The 21,039-nt window shown below is 40.2% G+C and overlaps 3 protein-coding genes across 8 annotated transcripts in view; 2 read left to right on the forward strand and 1 right to left on the reverse strand.

Moving 5' to 3' along the window:
• Positions 1 to 3,110: 3,110 nt before the first annotated feature.
• On the forward strand, positions 3,111 to 14,577 carry LOC146679223 (hatching enzyme 1.2-like). Its single transcript, XM_085409390.1, has 10 exons — positions 3,111 to 3,236; positions 3,483 to 3,513; positions 3,723 to 3,788; positions 3,942 to 4,091; positions 5,279 to 5,396; positions 5,529 to 5,707; positions 7,362 to 7,443; positions 8,153 to 8,277; positions 14,000 to 14,048; positions 14,360 to 14,577. Exons 1-9 carry the CDS (start codon positions 3,174 to 3,176, stop codon positions 14,041 to 14,043), a joined length of 858 nt encoding a protein of 285 aa, XP_085265516.1. The 5' UTR covers positions 3,111 to 3,173; the 3' UTR covers positions 14,044 to 14,048; positions 14,360 to 14,577.
• A 362-nt stretch (positions 14,578 to 14,939) lies between these two features.
• The window catches only part of ankdd1a (ankyrin repeat and death domain containing 1A), a 37,418-nt gene continuing 31,318 nt past the window's right edge, over positions 14,940 to 21,039 (reverse strand). For 5 of the 6 annotated variants that reach the window (XM_085409349.1, XM_085409332.1, XM_085409323.1 and 2 more), the window contains 3 exons: positions 18,176 to 18,368; positions 16,412 to 16,543; positions 14,940 to 15,763 (listed from right to left, as the gene is read on the reverse strand). In XM_085409349.1, coding sequence (XP_085265475.1) covers positions 15,501 to 15,763; positions 16,412 to 16,543; positions 18,176 to 18,368 — 588 coding nt within the window. In that variant the 3' untranslated portion in view covers positions 14,940 to 15,500. Of the gene's footprint in view, positions 16,218 to 16,411; positions 16,544 to 18,175; positions 18,369 to 21,039 lie in introns of all 6 variants that reach the window. The other variant, XM_085409339.1, reaches the window with a different exon arrangement.
• LOC146679225 (uncharacterized) lies at positions 18,377 to 20,610 on the forward strand. The gene has a single exon (XM_085409378.1). The coding sequence runs from the start codon at positions 19,619 to 19,621 to the stop codon at positions 20,585 to 20,587; it is 969 nt and encodes a 322-aa protein (XP_085265504.1). The 5' UTR covers positions 18,377 to 19,618; the 3' UTR covers positions 20,588 to 20,610.

The following is a 21,039-nucleotide window of genomic DNA, read 5'->3' on the forward strand; positions in this document are numbered from 1 at the left end:
CCCTCCACAGACAGCAGTAATGGAAACAGCCAGGAGTGTTGCTTTACCAGCATACAACGATACAAATCTAAGACAGTGCTGAACATCCTCAGCACAAAATGACTCTTAGTTAATTCTGTGGTTTGTGGGGTGTACCAGCAACTGAAGAAATGGGTTGAAAGAGGAAGAACTAGTTCGAACAACAATGTTGGACAATTGCAGAAGAAATGTTACTTTTCTTTGGATGTATTAATAATGCACTTTATCTTTGGTAAACTTTGATATCTAAGTAAAGGAATATAATCGAAACAACATTGATATTCATCATGTTTTCTGTTTAATAATTCATTTAATAAGACTGACACTGACACAAAGTACATAATAGTTGATATAGTTTTCGCTTTGATGTATTTTTCACTGATGCTCAGTAAATTAACACAAATCTTGACAGATTTTCTAAAACCAAATATTTGGACTCAATGAAAGGTTAATAAATTAAAGCTACATAACCAAATGAAATTTAACTGGTGAGCGTGCCATGTTAATGCCATGTTCATTGAACTAATCGAGACACCTGCAGCAAACTTAAAATTTTAGATGGAAATATGGTGGCAGGATAAAATTTAATTAATTCAAAGGATCTTTTTTTTTTTTAGTGTACTGATTCGTAGTGCATGCAATGGCTGTTTTCTCATATTCACTGCTTCTGCTTTTGCAAAACTATGTGTAAACAGGACACAATGCAATTGTGCCCACAATTTGGAGAAGTATATAAACACAAAATTGGCTTTTGCAAGTTTTGCCCTCAGAAGAATTTCATCAGTGGGCAGTTTTTGTACTTATACCTCAGTACATCACCACTTTGTAGTTTAAATTAAACAATCAAGATGTGACTGAAGCAAAGACTTTAATTTAAGGGGTTTAACAAAACATTTGCGTTGACTGTTTAGGAATGGCAGTCTCTGAAATGAGCAGAGACTCAAAAGCAACAGGAAAAATCTGATTTTTTTCATTACTCCAATGAAAATGTCAGTGCCTTTATTGCAGACACCTCCAATTTAGAATAGAACAGAATAGAATAATCCTTTAATTGTCCCACAAGGGGAAATTTGGTTGTAACAGCGGCCAAAAAGACACATATACAAACAAACAGTACACAGGACAGAAACATACACAATTTTTCTTACATATTTACATTAAGGACAGTGGTTACTATATACAGAGAGTACTGTACAGTTATTAAATAAAATAAAAATAACTACAGATAAGAGGCAAACCAGGTTGTACTGCGAATCGGTTAATTAACTTATTGCAGTTACAGCGCAGATGTGAACATCTGTGTTTGTTGGGAGCAGTTCTGATTGTACAGTCTGACAGCTGCAGGGAGGAAGGAGCTGCAGAAACGCTCCTTCATGCATCGAGGATGCAGCAGTCTGTCACTGAAGCAGCTCTGCAGCAACATCTACATGCATGGGCTGGGAGACTCTGTCCATCAGAGATGCTATTTTGGCCACAGTCCTTCTGTCTCCCACCACCTGCACTGGGTCCAGGGTGCATCCCAGAACACAGCTGGCCTTCCTCATGAGTTTATCCAACCTCTTCCTCTCAGCTGCAGATAAACTGCTGCTCCAACAAACCACACTGTAAAAAATGACAGATGCCACCACAGAGTCATAGAAGGTCTTTAAAAGCGCTCCCTGGACTCCAAATGACCTCAGCCGCCTCAGCAGGTAGCGGCTGCTCTGACCCTTCCTGTAAAGAGCATCACACTGACGCTCTTTACAGGAAGGGCACAACACTTGTGGCTCCAGTCCAGTTTATTACTCAGGTGAACACCCAGGTACCTATAAGAGTCCACTATCTCAATGTCCACTCCCTGGATGTTCACATACTGTGGACGTTCTGTGAGGTAGTCCAGTATCCACTGGGACATGTGGTGGTCCACTCCCAATAGCTCCAGCCTGTCTCTCAGAAGTCGTGGCTGGATGGTGTTGAAAGCACTGGAGAAATCAAAGAACATGATCCTCACAGAGCTTCCAGGCTTCTCCAGGTGAGTCAGAGCTCGGTGCAGGAGGTAGATGATGGCGTCCTCCACCCCGATGCCAGGCTGGTAAGCAAACTGCAGCGGATCCAATGAAGACCTCACCAGGGAGCGCAGATGGTTTAGAACCAACCTCTCGAGGGTCTTCATCAGATGCGATGTCAGGGCTACCGGCCTGTAGCTGCTGAGGTCCTTGGGACGGGAGGTCTTTGGTACCGGTACCACAGGAGGTCTTCCACAGCTGTGGTACTTTCCCCAGTGACAGGCTCAGGTTGAACAGATATCCTAGGATGCCACACAGTTCATCTGCACAGCATCTCAGGAGCCTGGAGCTGACGCCATCTGGACCTGCAGCCTTCTGCACCTTGATCTTGCGAAGCTCATTCCTCACTTGAAGTGCTGAGATAGAAAGAGTGGATTTTGGGGGAGGGGTGTGTATGTTGGAGTCCACAGAAGCCTGGGGTGGGTGTGATGGCTGGGAGCTGAGAGGTGTGAAGTCCTGAGATGAAGGACAGGCGGTCCCTGAAGATGAAGGAGATTGCAGCAGGGGGGACGATGCTGTGGTGGGCGTTTGATCAAACCTATTAAAATATTTATTTAGGTCATTCACCCACCCCAAGTCTCCTGCAGCCTGGGAGGTTGGTTTTTGTCCTGAGATTGTCTTCAGGCTGTTCCAATTTCATCTTCAGAAAATGAACAGCATGCTCTGGTTAGTCACTAGGAGAGTTTTGAAGCAGTTGGCTAAATGTTAGCAGAGTATAAGGCTGTAAACTTAAGAATTCACCCTATAACTTCTATCAGCAACCACATCTTCAGTGAACACTGACCCCGTGCCACTAACAGCCGCACATACATGCCTGTGCCATAACACTCCTCCACCATGTTTGACAGATTTAAATACATTGATGGTAACTATAATATTTGGACTGTGACATAATATAAAGACAGCAACAGCCTTTTTGTCTAATTTCATAATATGTTGAAACAGACGTGTTTAAGTAACAACTGTCATTTTCAGTTGAGTAATGAGTACTGGTTGAACAGCATGCCATATTAGGACAGAATTCAGCTGGCCTTTCTAACTATATAAGCCGAACACTTGTGTTTTCAGCAGGTATTTTCTCAGTCGGCTGCTCTTCTTCAGTAACCAGCCATGATCCTCCAGGCGGCTGTGCTCAGCGTGTTCTTGTGCTTCGCCCACACTTTTGTTATAGAGGTAAGCGTTGTAGTTAAGTATGCAGACGTAGATTTCCTCTCTGATTTGACCAAGATGTTTTATTTTGTTAAAATGGAATACAAGCTTTCTTCAAAACAAAACATAAGAACACAAAGAGAATACTTCTGTTTTTCATTTTATTAATTTATTGTATAAATTGGAATTTGCAATTTTAATCTTCAAGCATTTTTGAACTTGCAAACAAATCAAATACTAGTCCTTATAAACCCTTTTATCTTATTACAGGCACCTTTTAAAAAAAGTGTTGAAAACTCCGGTAAGATTTTGCTATTTTTTACATTTAGCACTTGTATGTCATCACACTATGAGATATGCTCTTATTCATGTTGATTTGTATTCATTTATTTATTTATTATAATTGGTCCATATTGGATTTGCCTGACTCCTTGACATGTCTTTGTGATGTTGTAACATGTGACCTTGTCCTTATAGAACAGTCAAACATATGTGCTTCATATTGAACAGGAAACAACACTGAGGGTGATGATTTCAGTATCTCGACACTGCTGGAGAAGGCTAATGCTAATCTTGGTATGTTCAACTTCACTTCAGTTCCTATTCATCAGTAGTAAATATACAGCTTTAGTAACAACATCCAAGGGCTAACCTTAAAAACTGAGTTGATGTGTTAATGAAACCATCGAAAGTACACGGAAAATATGTTTTTCTTTCCATACTTTACAGGAAAGAACTTGGATGAACCTCTGGTCATATTTGGAGACATAGCAGTGCCAACAGGTCTACAGAACGCTGATCCGTGTACGGCTCGAGGCTGTTTGTGGCCTAAAAACAATGGCAGAGTTGTTGTACCTTATCGAATCTCCGACCAGTACTGTAAGTCTAGATACATGGAAACATTCCTTTTTATTGAGCTTTCTGCTAATTTTTCAGGTTTAACTGAAAACTAATAGAATGATTTTCTCCGTCTGTAGGGTTTGTTTTGGGGTTTGTTTGTTTTTCCATTAGTGGGCAAAGCTGCTTCCCAAACCTTTTCCCTCTGAGATTCCACATTTTAGTGTCCTCTAAATACAAAGAGAAATCAACGGGTTCTCATCTCAGGGCTTCAAATACAGCTGTTTGGTCAAAAGACTAAACACTAAACAAGTATTTTAATGACATACAGAAAGGTTTTTGTGTACAGAGAATACAAAGAGTTTAAAAATACTACCAAGGAAACTGAAAAGGACAGTTTATTAAAAAAGGAATTAGTCAGTTACACATAAATTTCCTCCGATATATAAAAAAAACAACCTAAATATACATCAATCTGTATCAGATAGATGTAATATAAAATTATATATAAAGCTTTGCCAAAGCTTAGCATGGAGACTGATACAAGATATTCAGTCGCAATTTTGAAGACCTTAATGTTGCAGATAAAATTGCTGTTTTCTCGGTTCTAATGCCTTTTTCCTTCCATTGTGCTTTTGGCTCAATCCAACCCAAGAGGCGCTCTTTAATTCAAAAGTGCAGGAACTAGTTAGAGGAAACTACAAATAAAATTTACACCTTCTTCCAGTGTCACAATCAAAAAAAATTTATTTATTTTTTTTGGCAAGTTTGACAAGTTTTCTCCAGGGAATTACCTGACAAAGCATCCAGAGTGCCACAGACATTACACTGGGGGTGTCTTGTTATTGAACCTATGATATATCCCAATATAATAACACTCAAAGTTAGTTATAGTTAAGATATGTAGATAAAATGGGACAGATGTATTTTACCCTGAAAATTTCTGTTAGCTATGCCACATCAAAGATACTGGGGGGGAGCAGTTCAATGTTATGACCAATCTTTACAAGCTTCAAGCCAACATAATGAAGAATATTTTATGCTTTCTATAAATTCATTAAAGTTGTACAAAAACATCAGCTGATTTTGAGGCAGTAACATAGATTTGATTGATTTATAGGCCAGTGTAAGTAGTAAGCAGTTACTCAGGAGTAGCAGCATTGTGCTCAGTCTTAGTTGAATATAATGCCACAACAAACTAGAACCACAATACATGTTTTTCTGTGAAGCCCGCAGGGAACGTAACGTCATCGAGCAAGGTCTGAGGTCATTTGAAGCAGCCACGTGCGTCAGCTTTAGGCCCCAGAGCGGAGAAAGAGACTTTCTGGACATTCAGTCTCGTGATGGGTAAGTCCAACACAAAGTAGGCATTTATACTTGAATTCTACAGGCACACTTTTCATCTAACGCAGGATGTTCTGAGTGAGGAAGCTGTTTTACTGGTTTGTCATAAAATTTTTATTTACCGCTCTTTTTCAGGTGTTACTCTTTTGTTGGGCGTCGTGGGGGTGGCCAGATAGTGTCACTGAGTCGCCAGGGCTGTGTTTTCCACCAGATAGTCCAACACGAGGTGCTCCATGCCCTGGGCTTCGACCATGAACAGACGCGTTCAGACAGAGACCAACATGTACGCATCTTGCTAGAGAACGTCATCCCAGGTGGGTCACATGACAAACAACAGCCAGAAACAACAGTCAGAAAAAATCTTCAAGTGGTCAGGATGACAAAAAAAACTTCTACATAAATGACAGTTCATTTACCAACAGTAGAGCAATAATCATGTTTTTTTAGAATATTTCAAACAACCCAAAGTACAAACAATGTAGGGCAAAATGTGAAACATTCACAATAATCAAATCTGTCTGTGGAATTCTTTTATTTATTTATTAAATTTATTTATAAGTTTGAGACTAATCTATTTGAATTGGAAGAATGTTTTGTTCCTCTGTGCTTTTCAAAAAAAGATGTATGTATATGTGTGTGCAGCACGGTGGCACGGTGGTTAGCACTGCTGCCGCACAGCAAGAAGGTCCTGAGTTCAATTCCACCATCAGGCTGGGGTCTTTCTGTGTGGAGTTTGCATGTTCTCCCCGTGTTTGCGTGGGTTCTCTCCGGGTACTCCGGCTTCCTCCCACCGTCCAAAGACATGCAGCTTGTGGGGATAGGTTAATTGGTTAATCCAAATTGCCCATAGGTGTGAATGTGAGTGTGAATGGTTGTCTGTCCCGGTGTGTTGGCCCTGCGACAGACTGGCGACCTGTCCAGGGTGTACCCCGCCTCTCGCCCTATGACAGCTGGGATAGGCTCCAGCGCCCCCCGCGACCCTGAAAAGGATAAGTGGACGCGAATGGATGGATGGATATGTGTTGTATATTAGTCTTTTGACCTGCATTCCTTCACTCACCCCAACCTGTCACGGCGGATGGCGCCCCTCCCTGAGCCACTGTCGCCAGAGTGCTTGCTCAAAGGGGGTCATATGATTGTTGGGTTTTTCTCTGTATGTATTATTGGAGGGTCTACCTTTCAATATAAAGTGCCTTGTTATGCTTTGGTGCTGTATAAATAAAATTGAATTGAATATTAACAAAAAGTATTAAAGTTAACCAAGTAATTTTATTGTCCAAACCTGAGTAGTTTTTGTATATTAACCCTGTCATGCATGAATTATGACAAACTCAATCAGGATTTATTTTCTTAAGTATTTGTATTCATCTTTAGGCATGAAAAGATGAACACAAATAAATCCTGATTGAGTTTGTCATAATTCATGCATGACAGGGTTAAATAATAAAATTACAATGAAACATTTCATACATCTATTGTAACATTAAACGACCAGTGGGTGTGACACATCAGTGTGTAATGGTTTATTTTGCAAGTATACCATCAGCAGTGACACAAATACAAGAACACAGCCTTTAAATAGCTGTAAACTGTAGCAACCACCATGCGTGAAAGGGTTAACATAGGCAAACATTATTCAAAATGGAAGTCAGCAGCAAAAGAAGTCACACCTCTTAAGTGTAAAAGTAGCATCAAAATAAATGCACAAGTCACTATGTGGAAGCGCAAGGTGAAATGACTTACAACTGTCCCAGCCCTCCCATGTCCATATGGAGAGCTCTCTCTTTAAAGCTGGAAAGCTCTTGTGTCCATGGACACAAATCAATAGATTTCTTTGTTTTTGTGCAAAGGAAAAAAGTTACCCAGGTGCTCTCACACAGCTGTAGGGTGAACTGAACTTTTGTGACATTTTAATGCTCAGCCTGGAGTAAGAGACAAACATTGACTGAGTTGTTTGAACCCCCACAGGGATGGAGCATAACTTTAGGAAAATCAACACAAGGAACCTTGATACTCCCTATGACTACAACTCTGTTATGCACTATGGAAGGTAAGATATCAGTTCACTCCCTGAACATGCTTCAAATGTATATTTATTTAAAAATTATGTCATAATAACACAGTTTTATTTGACACAGTTTTATCTGTTTTCAGTCCTTTCATTTTCAAGATTTTAATTTTCTACATCCTGTGTACATGTGTGTTGTAATCAACTTCTCTTACCACACTGGCCATTGAGAAAACCAGTAATTCAAACCAGTATAAAGCTGTGGTAACCAATGAAACAGTTTACACATTGAGTGCTATAACAATAATAATAATAACAATAATAATGATGATAATTTTATTATCAGTAATAATATTGCAGCTGCCTACAACGCACACATTTATAGACAAAAGCCACATTAGCTCGTCACAGAGTGCTAGCTTGCTGCCTAACGAGCAAATGCTACATGATGGACAATAATGGCGTGCAGGACTTTGCCTTTGGGCTCTTTTTGGGCAGATGATAAACCTTGAAACATTTATATCCCATTCTGTTAAATGTCTGAAATGGCAATAAGGACTCTGTTTGGCAGAGTCAATTAGGTAATAATTAGGTAGATAATCCTCTTGACTGACCTTTCCCTGCTGCATTGCTCAAGCTGAAGCCCATATTATAATTTCATGTTTTTAGCCTTCTCTTTGTAGTTGTTATAATGACACTTGTTTGAGACTACAATCACAATTTGCCTTACTACTGTGTGTTTGCACCCCAGGTTTGCCTTCTCAAGAGACAGGGAGCCAACCATCGTTCCCATACCCGATGAGAATGTAGCCATTGGCAGAGCTACAGAGATGAGTGCCAATGACATCCTTCGAGTGAATCGCCTTTATACCTGCAGTATGTACCTCGTTTCTTTTCGTTTCTTTTTCTTTCCTTTTTTATAAAGAAAAAAGGAAGCTGGATTAACAGTTGGAAGGTCAGTGGTTCAGTTCTTGGCTACTCCACTCTAAATTCAATTAGTTTAATTCAATTTTATTTTTATAGCGTCAAATCACAACAACAGTTGCCTCAAAGCACTTTATATTGTAAGGTAAAGACCTCCCTCCTGTCTTATAAACAAGTAAACAGAGGTCATGGCAGCCATCTGCTTCGACCGGATGGAGGTTGCAGGAAGTGAGTTTTAGTTTCTGCAGCACTTGGACAGTATTGGACAGTATTTACATATAAATAGTTATTGCACAGTGGTGGTTTATAGAGGGAATCCTTGGAATGTGGGTGGGACTGTGTTTATCAGTGCATGTGTGAGTTCTCTAAAAACTTTAGATAATATCTTTAAAATGATAGCGGCACAAACGAAAATTTTTGTAGCACAAACCAGCAGAAATGTAGCACAATTGATTGACACCAATTTTGTTTGATTTTGTTTGGAGTGGTTAGCACCAGAGTGTGAACAGACAGGAAGTCAGAACATCCAAGTCTGAGGCTCTCGATTTACTGGTGGATTTATGTCCCTGCTCTCACCTATGGTCACGAGCTTTGGGTAGTGACCGAAAGAATGAGATTGTGGATACAAGCGTCAGAAATGAGCTTCCTCCAAAGGGTGGCTGCCCTCTACCCTAGAGATAGGGTGAGGATTTCAGCCATCCGGGAGGGGTTCAGAGTAGAGCCGCTGCTCCTCCACATCGGACGAAGCCAGTTGAGGTTGTTCGGGCATCTGACAAGGATGCCTCCTGGGTGAGGTGTTCTGGGCATGTCCCACTGGGACAAGCCCTGGAGTAGACCCACTGGTGAGATAATATTACACTTGTAGTCAAGACCGCCTAATCCAAGACCAAGAAATAACCAAGTTAAGATGAGACAAAGACCGAGACAAAAAAAGTCTTTAAACTGCAGCCAGATGCTGTTTCGTTTACGGGTGTCAGGCATATTTATGTGTTTTTGCTTTCACACAGCCCTCCTCACCGCTGTCCACTATCTTACTCACTGAGAGGACAGACGCACGCTCCACGTGACTGTCGCGTCTCTCACCCTCTCTGTTTTTCACATAATGATATTATCCTATATCCTCGCATGTGATTGGCCGCAGTATGGAGGGATTGGAGCATAGCTGAGCCCCTGTGTGAGAGCCGAGCAGCTCTCACACAGGAATTTAAGGAAATTAGGTGAGGGTAGAAATGACTGAAAGATTATCAGGCTCTATTTTGAGTTTTGTTCAAAAAAGAATGACTTCATATAGGAAAAAAAAATCACATATGCAGGACACCTTAAACTATTTTTTTAATTAAGCAGCAAGGCAGAACAAAGTCGGGGCTGCATCAAACTGTCTGTATTTCTTAATTGCAAATGGCACCAAATTGTATTCAAACTGAGCCACACTTATGGAGCTCCACAATTCTGTTCCTGGTGTTTTGGTTGACATCTCTTGATTTTCCCATGTCACAGAAACAGGCTCTGTGTTTTGCCTTATATGCATCCACAGCTGTGCCACCAGTTTACTCACATGGACTCTACGAACCTATCAGAAGCTTCTTCAGCTCAGAATGGAATCGTCTGGAGTTTTCTTATTAATTAACAATAAACTTAGTGTATATGTACTCCTACATTTGATGAAAGTGATAAAAATAGAAGCTCTGTCTCTCTTTATTCTGACATTTAACTAATTCGAAAGATATTTCAATATTTATTTATCTAAAACAGAAGTTTACTCTAAACTGATGTTTAACAGTAAAAAAAAGTTTTTATGTTTTTTCCATAAAGTGTAAACATCTGGTTTCAACTGTGAATATACTGCTGTGTATTGAAATCCCTCTTGTTTTGCATAGATATACTGAACAACATCCAAAGCATAATATATAAAATAACATCTACCTGAGTTTTTTCTTTGAAAGAAGCTCCTTATGTCCATTGTTGTGTTCATCAGTACACAACTGAAACCGATTGAGAGGGTTTGTTTAGCCGTGGAGGGAAACAACTGAAAATATGAAATGAAAGCTAAGACTCTAAAAAATCAGCGTTGCTGTTCAGCTTTTTATTTGTCTATTTGTTGATTCACTCGAAGAGCAAGTAACGCAACCAAGTGATCAGTTTGATATCAATCTTTTGTGATACACCGTCATATTTACATTATTAGTTCAGTATGAATGATTTGCTTTGGTACCTGGTCAAACTTAAGCTCTCCTCTGTCTGCAGCAAACTCGCAGGCAGCAGCTTCTCGCTCACATGTGTGCTGTGCTCAGTCGCCTAGTGCCTGAGCTCGGATCATATCAAAATTAGGGGGAATTTACGACGGTGCGCTCTGTGCTTCGTGTAGAGATGGCACGATACCACTTTTTTATGTCCGATACCGATATCATAAATTTGGATATCTGCCGATACCGATATGAATCCGATATAGTGTTTTTTAATCAACAAAACTGTTTTTTAAAATATCTTGCTGCATTTTGCAAGTCTGCAAGTTCATACTCAAGTTTAAAACAACAACTACACTAAAGCTATTCTGTTATACCTGTATACAAAAAAAATATTTCATAGTTCAGCAATACTGATCAATCTAATAAACTTAGACCTACACCATCCTCCCTATTCTGGTATTTTAAAGAGTACTTAGCGTAAATATTAAGCAACCTAACTAATAGGGTTCCAACTCCCAGCAACAACAAAAATAAATAAATAAAAAATAGGGAACCACCCCTCACGCGCCACCTCATGATGCTTAATCGACGTAATCAACCTTAATTTGATGCAGTGTGAAAAAAAATGCACAGAAATCAATTATTTTTCAAGAAATATTAAATAGATTCAACATCTTTCTTCAACAAAATTGCAGACTGCACAGATGGTACCTTCCCAAAGTAAAAAGTACTATAGCTTACTAGGGTATATATTAGACTTAATAGTCACTATATACAGTAATTGACTTCTATTCATTTTACATCAAATTAAAACTTTGGGTGTCAGATAATTATTTATTAAAAGCTAGACATTTTAAATGAGAATAAGAAAGAAAAGTATGTCTTTGTGCCCCCTTTTCCCTGTTAATGCCCTATCGGCCCCCCTGGCTAAACTTTGCTAGCTCCGCCCCTGCACAGTTACCAGCGTCAGCTACGTAGAAAAAGATCCTCGAGTAGAAAGTAATATTAAATACATTCTAACAACAGCTGATCAAGCTTAAACGTGCTGCTGTTGTTCAGCCGCTGGTTTCCTCTTTCTGGTGCAAAGTGGGCCAAAAACAAACAAGAGAGACGGACTCCCGACAGAAAAGCCGATCAGCTGATCATTGATCAGTTTCATGACTGAAGTAGCAGCAAGAGGAGGCAGTCGCTTGTTAAGCTTAACGTGGGAATGCTTTACAAACATTCAGAGATGGACTTACACACTTGCTTTACTTCTCTCGGGGATAACTTTGTCGGAGATGAAATGCCGGGTTGCTAGCGAAGCTCCACATGCTATCCAGACCACCGACAGGTCCGGCATGCCACAGCTGCTCTATCACGTGATGCATACTGCTCCGACGTGCTAACGTTCTGAGGTGAGTTACGGCACGTTGCAAGTTTTGTGAGGTGCTTTCGTGATATTTAATGGATCGGATTACATTTTTTATTTTTCTCCGATATCCGATCCAGTAATTTAGGTCAGTATCGGACCGATACCGATACGTAATATCGGATCGGTCCATCTCTAACTTCGTGTGTTGTTTTTGTTTTATACAGTTGTCAGTCAGGCATCTAACTAACAAATTACACTCCAAAAGACCCCATGCTTCTGAAAAAATGACCCGGGCTTAAGCCCAGTAAGCCACCCCCCCCGCTCCGCTGATGGTTGACTCCAAATCTCCCGAACACTATGTCGATTTGAGAATGCAAGACCGAAACAGCGAGACCAAGACCGAGACCAAAGTCAGTCGAGACCAAGACCACGTAAAAGTGGTCTCGAGACCAAGACCAGTCTCGAGACATCCAACTCTAGATAATATCTCTTGGGTGGTATGGGAACTCCTTGGTGTTCCCCTGGACAAGCTGGAGGAGGCAGCTAGGGCAGGGGTGGGCATTCTCAGTCCACGAGGGCCGGTGTCCCTGCAGGTTTTAGATCTCACCTTGGGTCAACACACCTGAATCACATGATTAGTTCGTTACCAGGCCTCTGAAGAACTTCAGGACAGGTTGAGGAGCTAATTTAGCCGTTTAAATCAGCTGTGTTGGTTCGAGGACACATCTAAAACCTGCAGGGACACCGGCCCTCGAAGCCTGGAGTTGCCCACCCCTGAGCTAGGGAGAGGGAGGTCTGGGCTTTTCTGCTTAGGTTGCTACCCGGCCCCAGAGAATCTGAAGAAAATGGATGGATGTATAGATGTTCCAGGTGTGTCGCCATGTGGGGAAAAATGCTTCAACACATGGTTGGGTTGGTAGTGTACCGGGGGCTTCTATTTAGGACTACGCTTCCTCCTCACCATCACTCAGCAATCATGTTTTCCCAACTGCTCGGGAAAATCCGATGGAAGAGAACTGACGGGGCCTCCGGAGCTACAAACAAGCTACATTTATAACAAGTATAGTTATTAGTAAAGTAGGCCAAGGGGTAACTAAACATCTGAGCAGGAAAGAGTAGGAGAGACAGGTGAAGAGCTAATGCTAAGCTAGCGAATCCCTAAAGACACAGTGACTGAACACTGTAAATATAATTAGTGGGTGATTCAACAGAGTGTGCTTTGGATAAAGCGCAGGAAGATTACACTATGAAATAAGACGTTATCTATAAGTTTTTAATTAAATTGGCTACACAGATAAGCAATGCAAAAATACCACTGTAAGATAGAACAGGAAGTGATACTCCAGACTGAGACAACACCAAGAAGTATTTTGAAATGACCTTGAGCAAGATACTGAACTCTGAGTCGCTATTGATAAATTTGTGCAAATGTGTGTCTGGTACTTAAGTATAAGAAAGAGCATTTACATGAATGTTTGTGCGACTGGCTAATAAGAATTTTGAGTGCTCAATCAGAGCACAAAAACACTGTATAAGTGCCAGTCTACTTGCCGTTTTTCTGCACCACCTTTAGTTTCCAAACCTACTACTGCACCCATTTGTGCTTAAAGGTTGAGAGGTTTTCAAAATTCAAACAAAATGTAACTGTACTATGAAGCTGTCTCCTCCTCAAATAATAATTATATAAATAGAAAAAGTTGGGACAAGCACAAAAACCTGGAATCCTGTTAACAAACAAGCAGAAAAACCAACGTCACTGGGGTAAAACGTGTTTGAAGATCAAATATGTACACAAAACTGACATTGGGTGATGCAAAATGGAGGGAAGAGGAAGCAATTTCTGTTTGGTATTATTGTCTATAGATAATAATATGCTTCAGAATATCATAACCATGAGAGCATGCTTATTTAATTATCTGCTTTGTGTGCTGAAGACCTTAAATTCTTTCAACCTATCTGCTCAGCCCCCGGCTTACTTTTCTACCTCCACTAGTTTCACAGAACAATCATGGAGACTAGTAAACACCAACATAGATATAGTACATCAAACTGTTCATCAAACTCAGATGTTCATGTGGTGTCTTAAAGAAATGCAGCAGCGTTTAAAGATTTCTCTCTGTTTGTTGTTTGACAGGCTCAAATGTGCCCATACCTGTGCAAAGGAACAAGTTGTTCTAGAAAAAGTAAGTAAATAAGTTCGGATGTTTTCGAATTTTGTTTACTTCATTATAATAGAAAATCATGTTCCTATACATTTATTTTACCAATTAAAGCTTTGTCAGGATAACTTTAGTGGAAACATTTGGTTTAAAACAAAAAACAATGAAATGTCATATATTTTAATTGATCAGGGTCAGAAGCATGTAGCTGGGATGAGTGAAAGGCATATAAACCAGAACACCAGACGAACACATCTCCTCAATTTACAGCCTGTGTTTGTGATTTTTTTGTGCAGATACTACATATGTGTAACATCTTCTTTCTGTTTCCACAGACAACCAAGAGATGGGAGAGATTGATGCAGCTTGAATTTTATGCTTTTCAAATTTGCCTGAAATAGCTTTGTTTAAAATGAGAAATGAAAATGTATCATTGTCTATACTTTTCACCTGTCCGTTGACTTAATCCCAATCACGCTTGTGTAATTGCTAGTCAGCTGTATGAAATACTAAAAAATGAACAAAAATAAACGTTCATTTTCATTTCTAGTAAGTTTGTTTCTTTATTCCACAAATCCTACAAGTCTACAGGTCAAAAATACACATTTAACAAGTAAAGATATGAACTCAGTCTTGTACTAGTATTTTCCTGACAAAAAGATATAAAACCAAAGGTTAATCTACTTAAGTAACAGTCAAACAGAGTGGAAATGGCTTTCAGTGAGAAAAACAATATTATTTTCCCAGTATTACTCTCCTCAAAGTAAGAGTAAGGCCAGTCAAAAGAGTAAGTGAAATGCACACCGCCTTCGCTCCATGTTGCTTTACTGTTGACTGAACTGCTAACTTGGGGTTTGCTCTCTCTGTTAGTACAAGAATTAATAATTGATCAACAAATTGATTTACTCTGACTTACAGAAACCTGGTTGCAGCAGGATGATTATATTAGTTTAAATAAATCAACCACCAATCATCAATCAAATGTGTTATGTACTGCTGTACTTTATTCACAATGAGTAAATAAGAATTTCATTAAAATGACTTTATTTTGGACTGTCACTTTAATTTTGTTTATACAGTACCAAATCCAAACAACAGTCGCCTCATGGTGCTTTATGTTTAAGATAAAGACCCTACAATAAACCCCAACAGTAAGATGAGCCCCTGTTAACAAGCACCTGGAGTCAGTGTGGAGGAAGAACTCCATTTTAACAGGAAGAAACCTCCAGCAGACCACGGCTTAGGGAGTGACAGCCAGTTTGAGGGGAGGACAAAGGGCAGAGAGGCAAATATTAACTTCATGTGGCCTACAGATTAGCTCGACAACAGTGCATAGAGGGCTTCATGGAATGGGTTTATATGGCCAAGCAGCTGCATCCATCCAGTGCAACACAAAACATCAGATGCAGTGTTGTAAAGCATCATTGTGAGGGGCGCTTTTTGTTAGGAGCTGGGCTCTGTCTTAGATCCAGTGAACTAGTGTTGGTGTGAGGGTCTTGGGGTTTGGGGTCTGGGATGCAGGGGGCCTGCAAGGAGTATGGAGCACCAGTGCCCGGAGTCGCCAGTTTCATGGTTTGGTCTCTCCATGCGCAGGGGGGGTCCACGCCTCCGCAGGGGGGTCCACGCCTCCTCGGATGCACTATCATGTGGAGCGAGCTGGCCCATGTTGGGAGGTACGATCTGCGCTTTAGGGAATCTCAGGAACCTCAAGGACCTTTGGAGGAAGCAAAATCCCACACCTAAGCAGCAGGCGTGGGGCATTTTGGGTAGGTTAGGGGCAGCTTGTCTTGTCCTTTCTTTGTGTGTGGATAACTGGCATGGGATGCAGCACATGGAAATCTGCAGCAGTGCAAGGCTGTTGTTACAGCCCTTCTAGGTAAACACAGTTCAAGTGCTGCAGTAGAGAAAACCTGACAAAATTGCACGGCAAAAAAAAAAGAAATAAATAGAGAGCAACTTTCCCCTGGCTGCTACACACCTATCTTTCATTAAAAAATGTAAACCATTATGTGACTCACAATTCAAATCATGTAATTTTATTTATAGAAAATAACATTTTTATTTCTTTAAATAAAGAAAGTTTTAACAAAGCTAACACAATAGCTCGATGATAAGCATAAACTTGTTGCCGTCACATTACGCAGCACATTTTAGGAGAGCTGGTCTGGGAGTTTGCCTTCTGTCGGATGAACTCTGGATAACAAACCAGAAGAGGAAAACAGAGAAAAGAAAAAAAAGTAGACACATTCCAGTGAACAAACAGAAAAACAGTCTTACGGCATTATTGGTCTTTCTGTGGAGAAATATTGTTAACTAATATTGTATGACTGTTAAAACTGACAAATAGTCTGACCAGTGAAAGGAAGTGACCTCCCTGATTAGCTCACCTGCCAAATCTGTCCGGGAGATTTCCACCAACCCCTCATAGAGGCCTTTGGTAGGGTTTTCTCCAGCTACGAGCACTCCATGAAGCCAGATTAACAGCATCCGGTGACCATGATCTTTGAAGCTTTTCTTACCTTCAATTTAGATTTATATCAAGCATTATCCATCTGAACTTTTAGTTAAACACAGTCACTGTAGACAGTTCTTATACCATCAGAACATTTATAGAATCACAGTAACTAACTAGTTCATATAGTCCACTGGGTCTGTATTGTAACCACAGACCAGCGTTAAGCAAGCGAGGTACTTGGCCAGTAAGCAAAGCTGAATGACATCCTGATATCTTACATTTTAAGTGCTCCAACAAAATGAAACAATATTTTATTTTATATAATTTAATATTTTATTTAAAGTTCAACTTTAAATTAAAAAAAAGGTTCAACAGGTTAAAAGTCAAATAGAGTTTAAAAGCAAGGTGTCAAAGATCTGGCATTTGGAATTAAAGAAAAAAGCTGTGCCCAGAATGTAACTCTTGCAACAGTGTACAAAAGCTGAAAAACTTATTACAATCCATGTTGCAAACTGCTGTCATCTTGGAGAGACTGCTCTTGGTTGGAGGACCAATCTACCCAAAGAGAAAGATTAGCAATTATATCCAACTATGTCCAACAAGGACAAGTGTGGGTTTGGATGGACGGAGGTACAGTATCTACCATTCAGGAGGAGGGCAATCTGGTGGGCAGTTTAGCCAAGTTATTGGCCAGTAGTTGGATGGGACCGGCCCCTTCTTGGGATCCTTGGGGATCAGGACAGCCTTCGGTTAGACATTCCGGGTGGGTCTCAACCATTAGCACCTGGTTCATTTGTGCTGCAGGATGCTAATGGAGTTAGCTTGTTAGCTTCCCTATCCAGTAGGTGTTAAACATGGCAGGGAATGGTGCTGTCCAATCCCTCTGCTTGACATGTCTGCCACTGTGATGGTTACTGGATCCTTTCAGGGAGGTTGTTGCAGTCTGCTCTTAGATCCACTAGGCACTGAGCATTTCTGTTATGTGTTGCATCCTTCTTACATATACTCTTCAGTATTGCTCTGTCTCCAGCGTTGGCGGGGCTGTTCTCATTTTGTTCTGCTGCCATTCAGACTATACTTTGGGTAGTTCAGTGGAGAACATCTGGTTTATTCTCCTGGCTTTTATCTCTCTGGTTAACCAAGATTCAGGTATCAGGTATAGGCAGTTGTAGTTGTGCTTCAGGTCATCATTATAAGACAAGATATTGTATGATAATAGACGTTTTTCTACAAAAAAGTGATGTTGTAAAAAAACCAAAAGAAAAACAACACCATCTGCTCTCTGAAATATTAAGGATTAAGCATCCATTTACTCATGTCAGACTATCCATATATTCTAAATAGATCTGTAGTTCATTTGTTGTAGTAGAATTGTAGAAAGAATTCTTGATCTGGGTTAAAATTGACCTAGACCAGAGTTAATCACCTCAGGTACTCAGAATGCTGTAGAGTGAATCAGTCAGTGCCAAATTTGAGAATTTATTTTCAATAAAATCACTGGACCCATGAAACAGTGCTTCTATGGTTCTGGACATTACAGGCCTTATATTACAGTTTTTCAAACTTGTATGATTTCCTGTGTAAAGATTTATATATATATATATATATATATGAAAAAACCCAACAAGTACAAAAAAGGTAATAAAAATAGCAATAAAACTGTCAATAATTTTTTTAGGAACTCAGCACTGCTCACCTGTCCACTGTTGTTCTATAGCTTGTATATGTGCTTCACTAAAGTCCCAATGCTGAGCGAGAATCTTCCACTCCCCATAACACAGATGCTTTGTGGCGAGGGTCCATAAGACAGAACGGAAGTGCTGTGTCTCTGGCTGATGGTCCTGTTTTAAGCTCAGAGGTCTTCTTACCTGCTCACATCCCCCGTGATCCTGAATTCAACAGGGAGAAAGTTTTGTGAGTCGTTCGAAGTTAAAAGGATGTTATCACGTTTTATGCATATGATGTACAAAGAAAACAAACTCTCAGTACCTCTTGCTTTTAAAACTAGCACAAAGAATTTACAAGATACTTAGCTGGTTTGTTAAATACCTTCTCCAGGAACAAAAGGCAGTACACAGCTGTTTTACACCTTAAGCTTCACACTCCCTTGCTACCTCCAAAAGTCATTTCCTTCTAAACCTAATAAGTGGTTTTGTCATCTAGCAAGAACTGCAATCAAGCATTTGCAATAACTAATAAAAAAAGCACTTGGGACAATTGTGTTGGTGACAGCTTTTGTTATAATATCAATAATATTCATATGAATATGGGATACTGTTACATGTTTGCACAGACTTTTGTGGAATATGGAGACACTCCTGGCATTATATGAGCAAAGTGAGACTCATTTTTTAGGGTTGGTGGAGATGAGTGTGAAGATCCAAACAATCCCTGTCAGTGATGGAGAAGCTTTGATGAAAATATTTGGTAAAAAGTTCACCAGCATGAAGGAAATGAAGTTTCAAACTTTCCTTAGGAGGAGCCCAGCACGCCTGCTTAAAGAAAAGTGAGTGTGGCGATGTGGATGCTTGCAGCGACTGCTGTATAGAGGCCATCCTGCTACACATGAAACACATCAGAGTCATAATTGTTATTTTAGTCACGTGTTTGTTTATTATCCTTATTGTTTTATCTGGGACTGTTTGCAGACATCTCAGAGAGAGGAGACACCAGCATCTGAACAGAGACTCAAACCAGCAACCTGTAGCTCCCTGCTTGGCTGCTCCAGTTTTCTCCTCACTCATGTTGCCCACCAGTGATTTCTAGCTGCCCACCCACACAGCAGGCTAGAATATGCGCTGAGCCTCAGCACCCAATACTTGGACATGTTTTCTTTATTAAATAATGAACCAGACCCCAAAAGTAAACAGCTGTTATTGCTAGGCAACGGGAGCAGCATTTGGCGATGCAGCACCTGACATTCCTGACCATGTGGGCGGAGCATGCATGAAATGGAATGTTCAGTAGAACTGTGCAACACAAGCACTTAGTTCCAGCATGTTTCATTGTATCCAGACACAGCTAGAGACACATCTACAGCAGCATCTCTGTGCAGGACAAACGACAGTTGACGAAGAAACATCGAAAACTTCACTTCACTCCTCTACAAAACGTTGGCTCCTTTGTTTAAAAGGCCAAAATGAATCAGGGGAGAACGAGAAGAGGATCGGCGAGTGCTTCACCTCACAATTCAGTACAGCTGATTAACCTGCAAGAAGAACTTAAAATGATACAGGCTGAAAATATCAAATTAAAAGAAGAGGCAGAAAAATCAAGAGGAGAAGCTAAAGATTCAAAGTTTGAAACTGATGTAGTATTGCAGGAATTACTGCATGTGGGTCTCAAACTTAAAGGAGAGAAAATGGGAAAACAACAGGCAGAAAAGGAGAATGAAAAGATGAAGAAAGAACTGTTGGAAGCTCAAAAAGCATTGGAGGAAGAGAAAAGCACAGCACAAGAAGCCAAAAATAAATATCAAACTGCAAAGAAGGAGGCAGGAAATGTGCTGCAGGAATTACAGGAGGTGCAGGAAGCTTTTGGAGAGGGAAAAAGGAAAATGCAGTTGGCAACTCAAGAAGCTGCAAATGTAACAGCTGAAGCTGAAACACTAAGAAAGGAATTACTGCATGTAAAGCAACAACTTGAAGAGGAGAAAAGACGTAAAGATGAGGCAGAAAATGAGATTGAAAATTTGAAGAAAGAATTGTTGGAAGCTCAAAAAGTGTTGGAGGAAGAGAAAATTAAAATACAGGAAGCAAAGAAAGAAATGGAAGATACAAAGAGTCACACTGAAAACATGAAGAAGGAACTGATGAAAGTGCAAGAAGAACTTGCAGAAGAGAAAATTGAGGTGAAGGTATTCAAGAAAGAAATGACGGTGACCAAGAAAGACTGCAAAGACGCACTGAAAGAAATGCGAAAGCACAAAAAGGAAGCTAAAGAGCTCCTCAAACACAAAGGGAAACTGGCCAAACAGCAGCTGAAAGAAACATTTAAAGATGCCGAGGAGCAGCTCAACAAAACCTTAAACGAACTGAAGGCAAAAGAAAAAGAAAAGCAAGCCGAGGACAGGAGGGGATTCTGGAGCAGACTGCTGAGAAAGAACTGACTCAGCAGCATCAATAGTTTCTTCCTCCTTCCCCCTCTCTCCACCTTTCTTTCACCCCATCCTTCTTCTTGGGACGTTTGCTTGTTTTTTAAAAACTGAAATGCACAAATAAAATTGCCATAACTTGACCTCATGTTGCCTGCTTCTTTTCTTGTGTGTCTGTGGATGTAAAACAGTAACACACTTTCTGCTCTGTGTCTTTAATTGTAAATAAATGCAATATGTTTTCATTTTAAAATGCAGTGCAAAAAACTTCTGCTCTGAATCTTTTTTTTAGCAAAAAGCTTTTTTTTGCCTGTTGTGGAAGTTTTCCATTTAAATAAAGCCTGCAGACGAGCGGTGAGCGGTAGCTAACATTCTTTAATCAAACACACAAAGAACAGACAACCAAGCTTGATGAAGTCCCTGCATGACCGCGGGACAGACGGTCAGCAGAGTCTGAGCCCAGCATG

This window comes from Rhamphochromis longiceps, linkage group LG1 (genome assembly GCF_057381845.1).
Source record: "Rhamphochromis longiceps isolate RC_006_pf linkage group LG1, R_longiceps_female_GT1.1, whole genome shotgun sequence".
Taxonomy (NCBI): Eukaryota; Metazoa; Chordata; class Actinopteri; order Cichliformes; family Cichlidae; genus Rhamphochromis; species Rhamphochromis longiceps.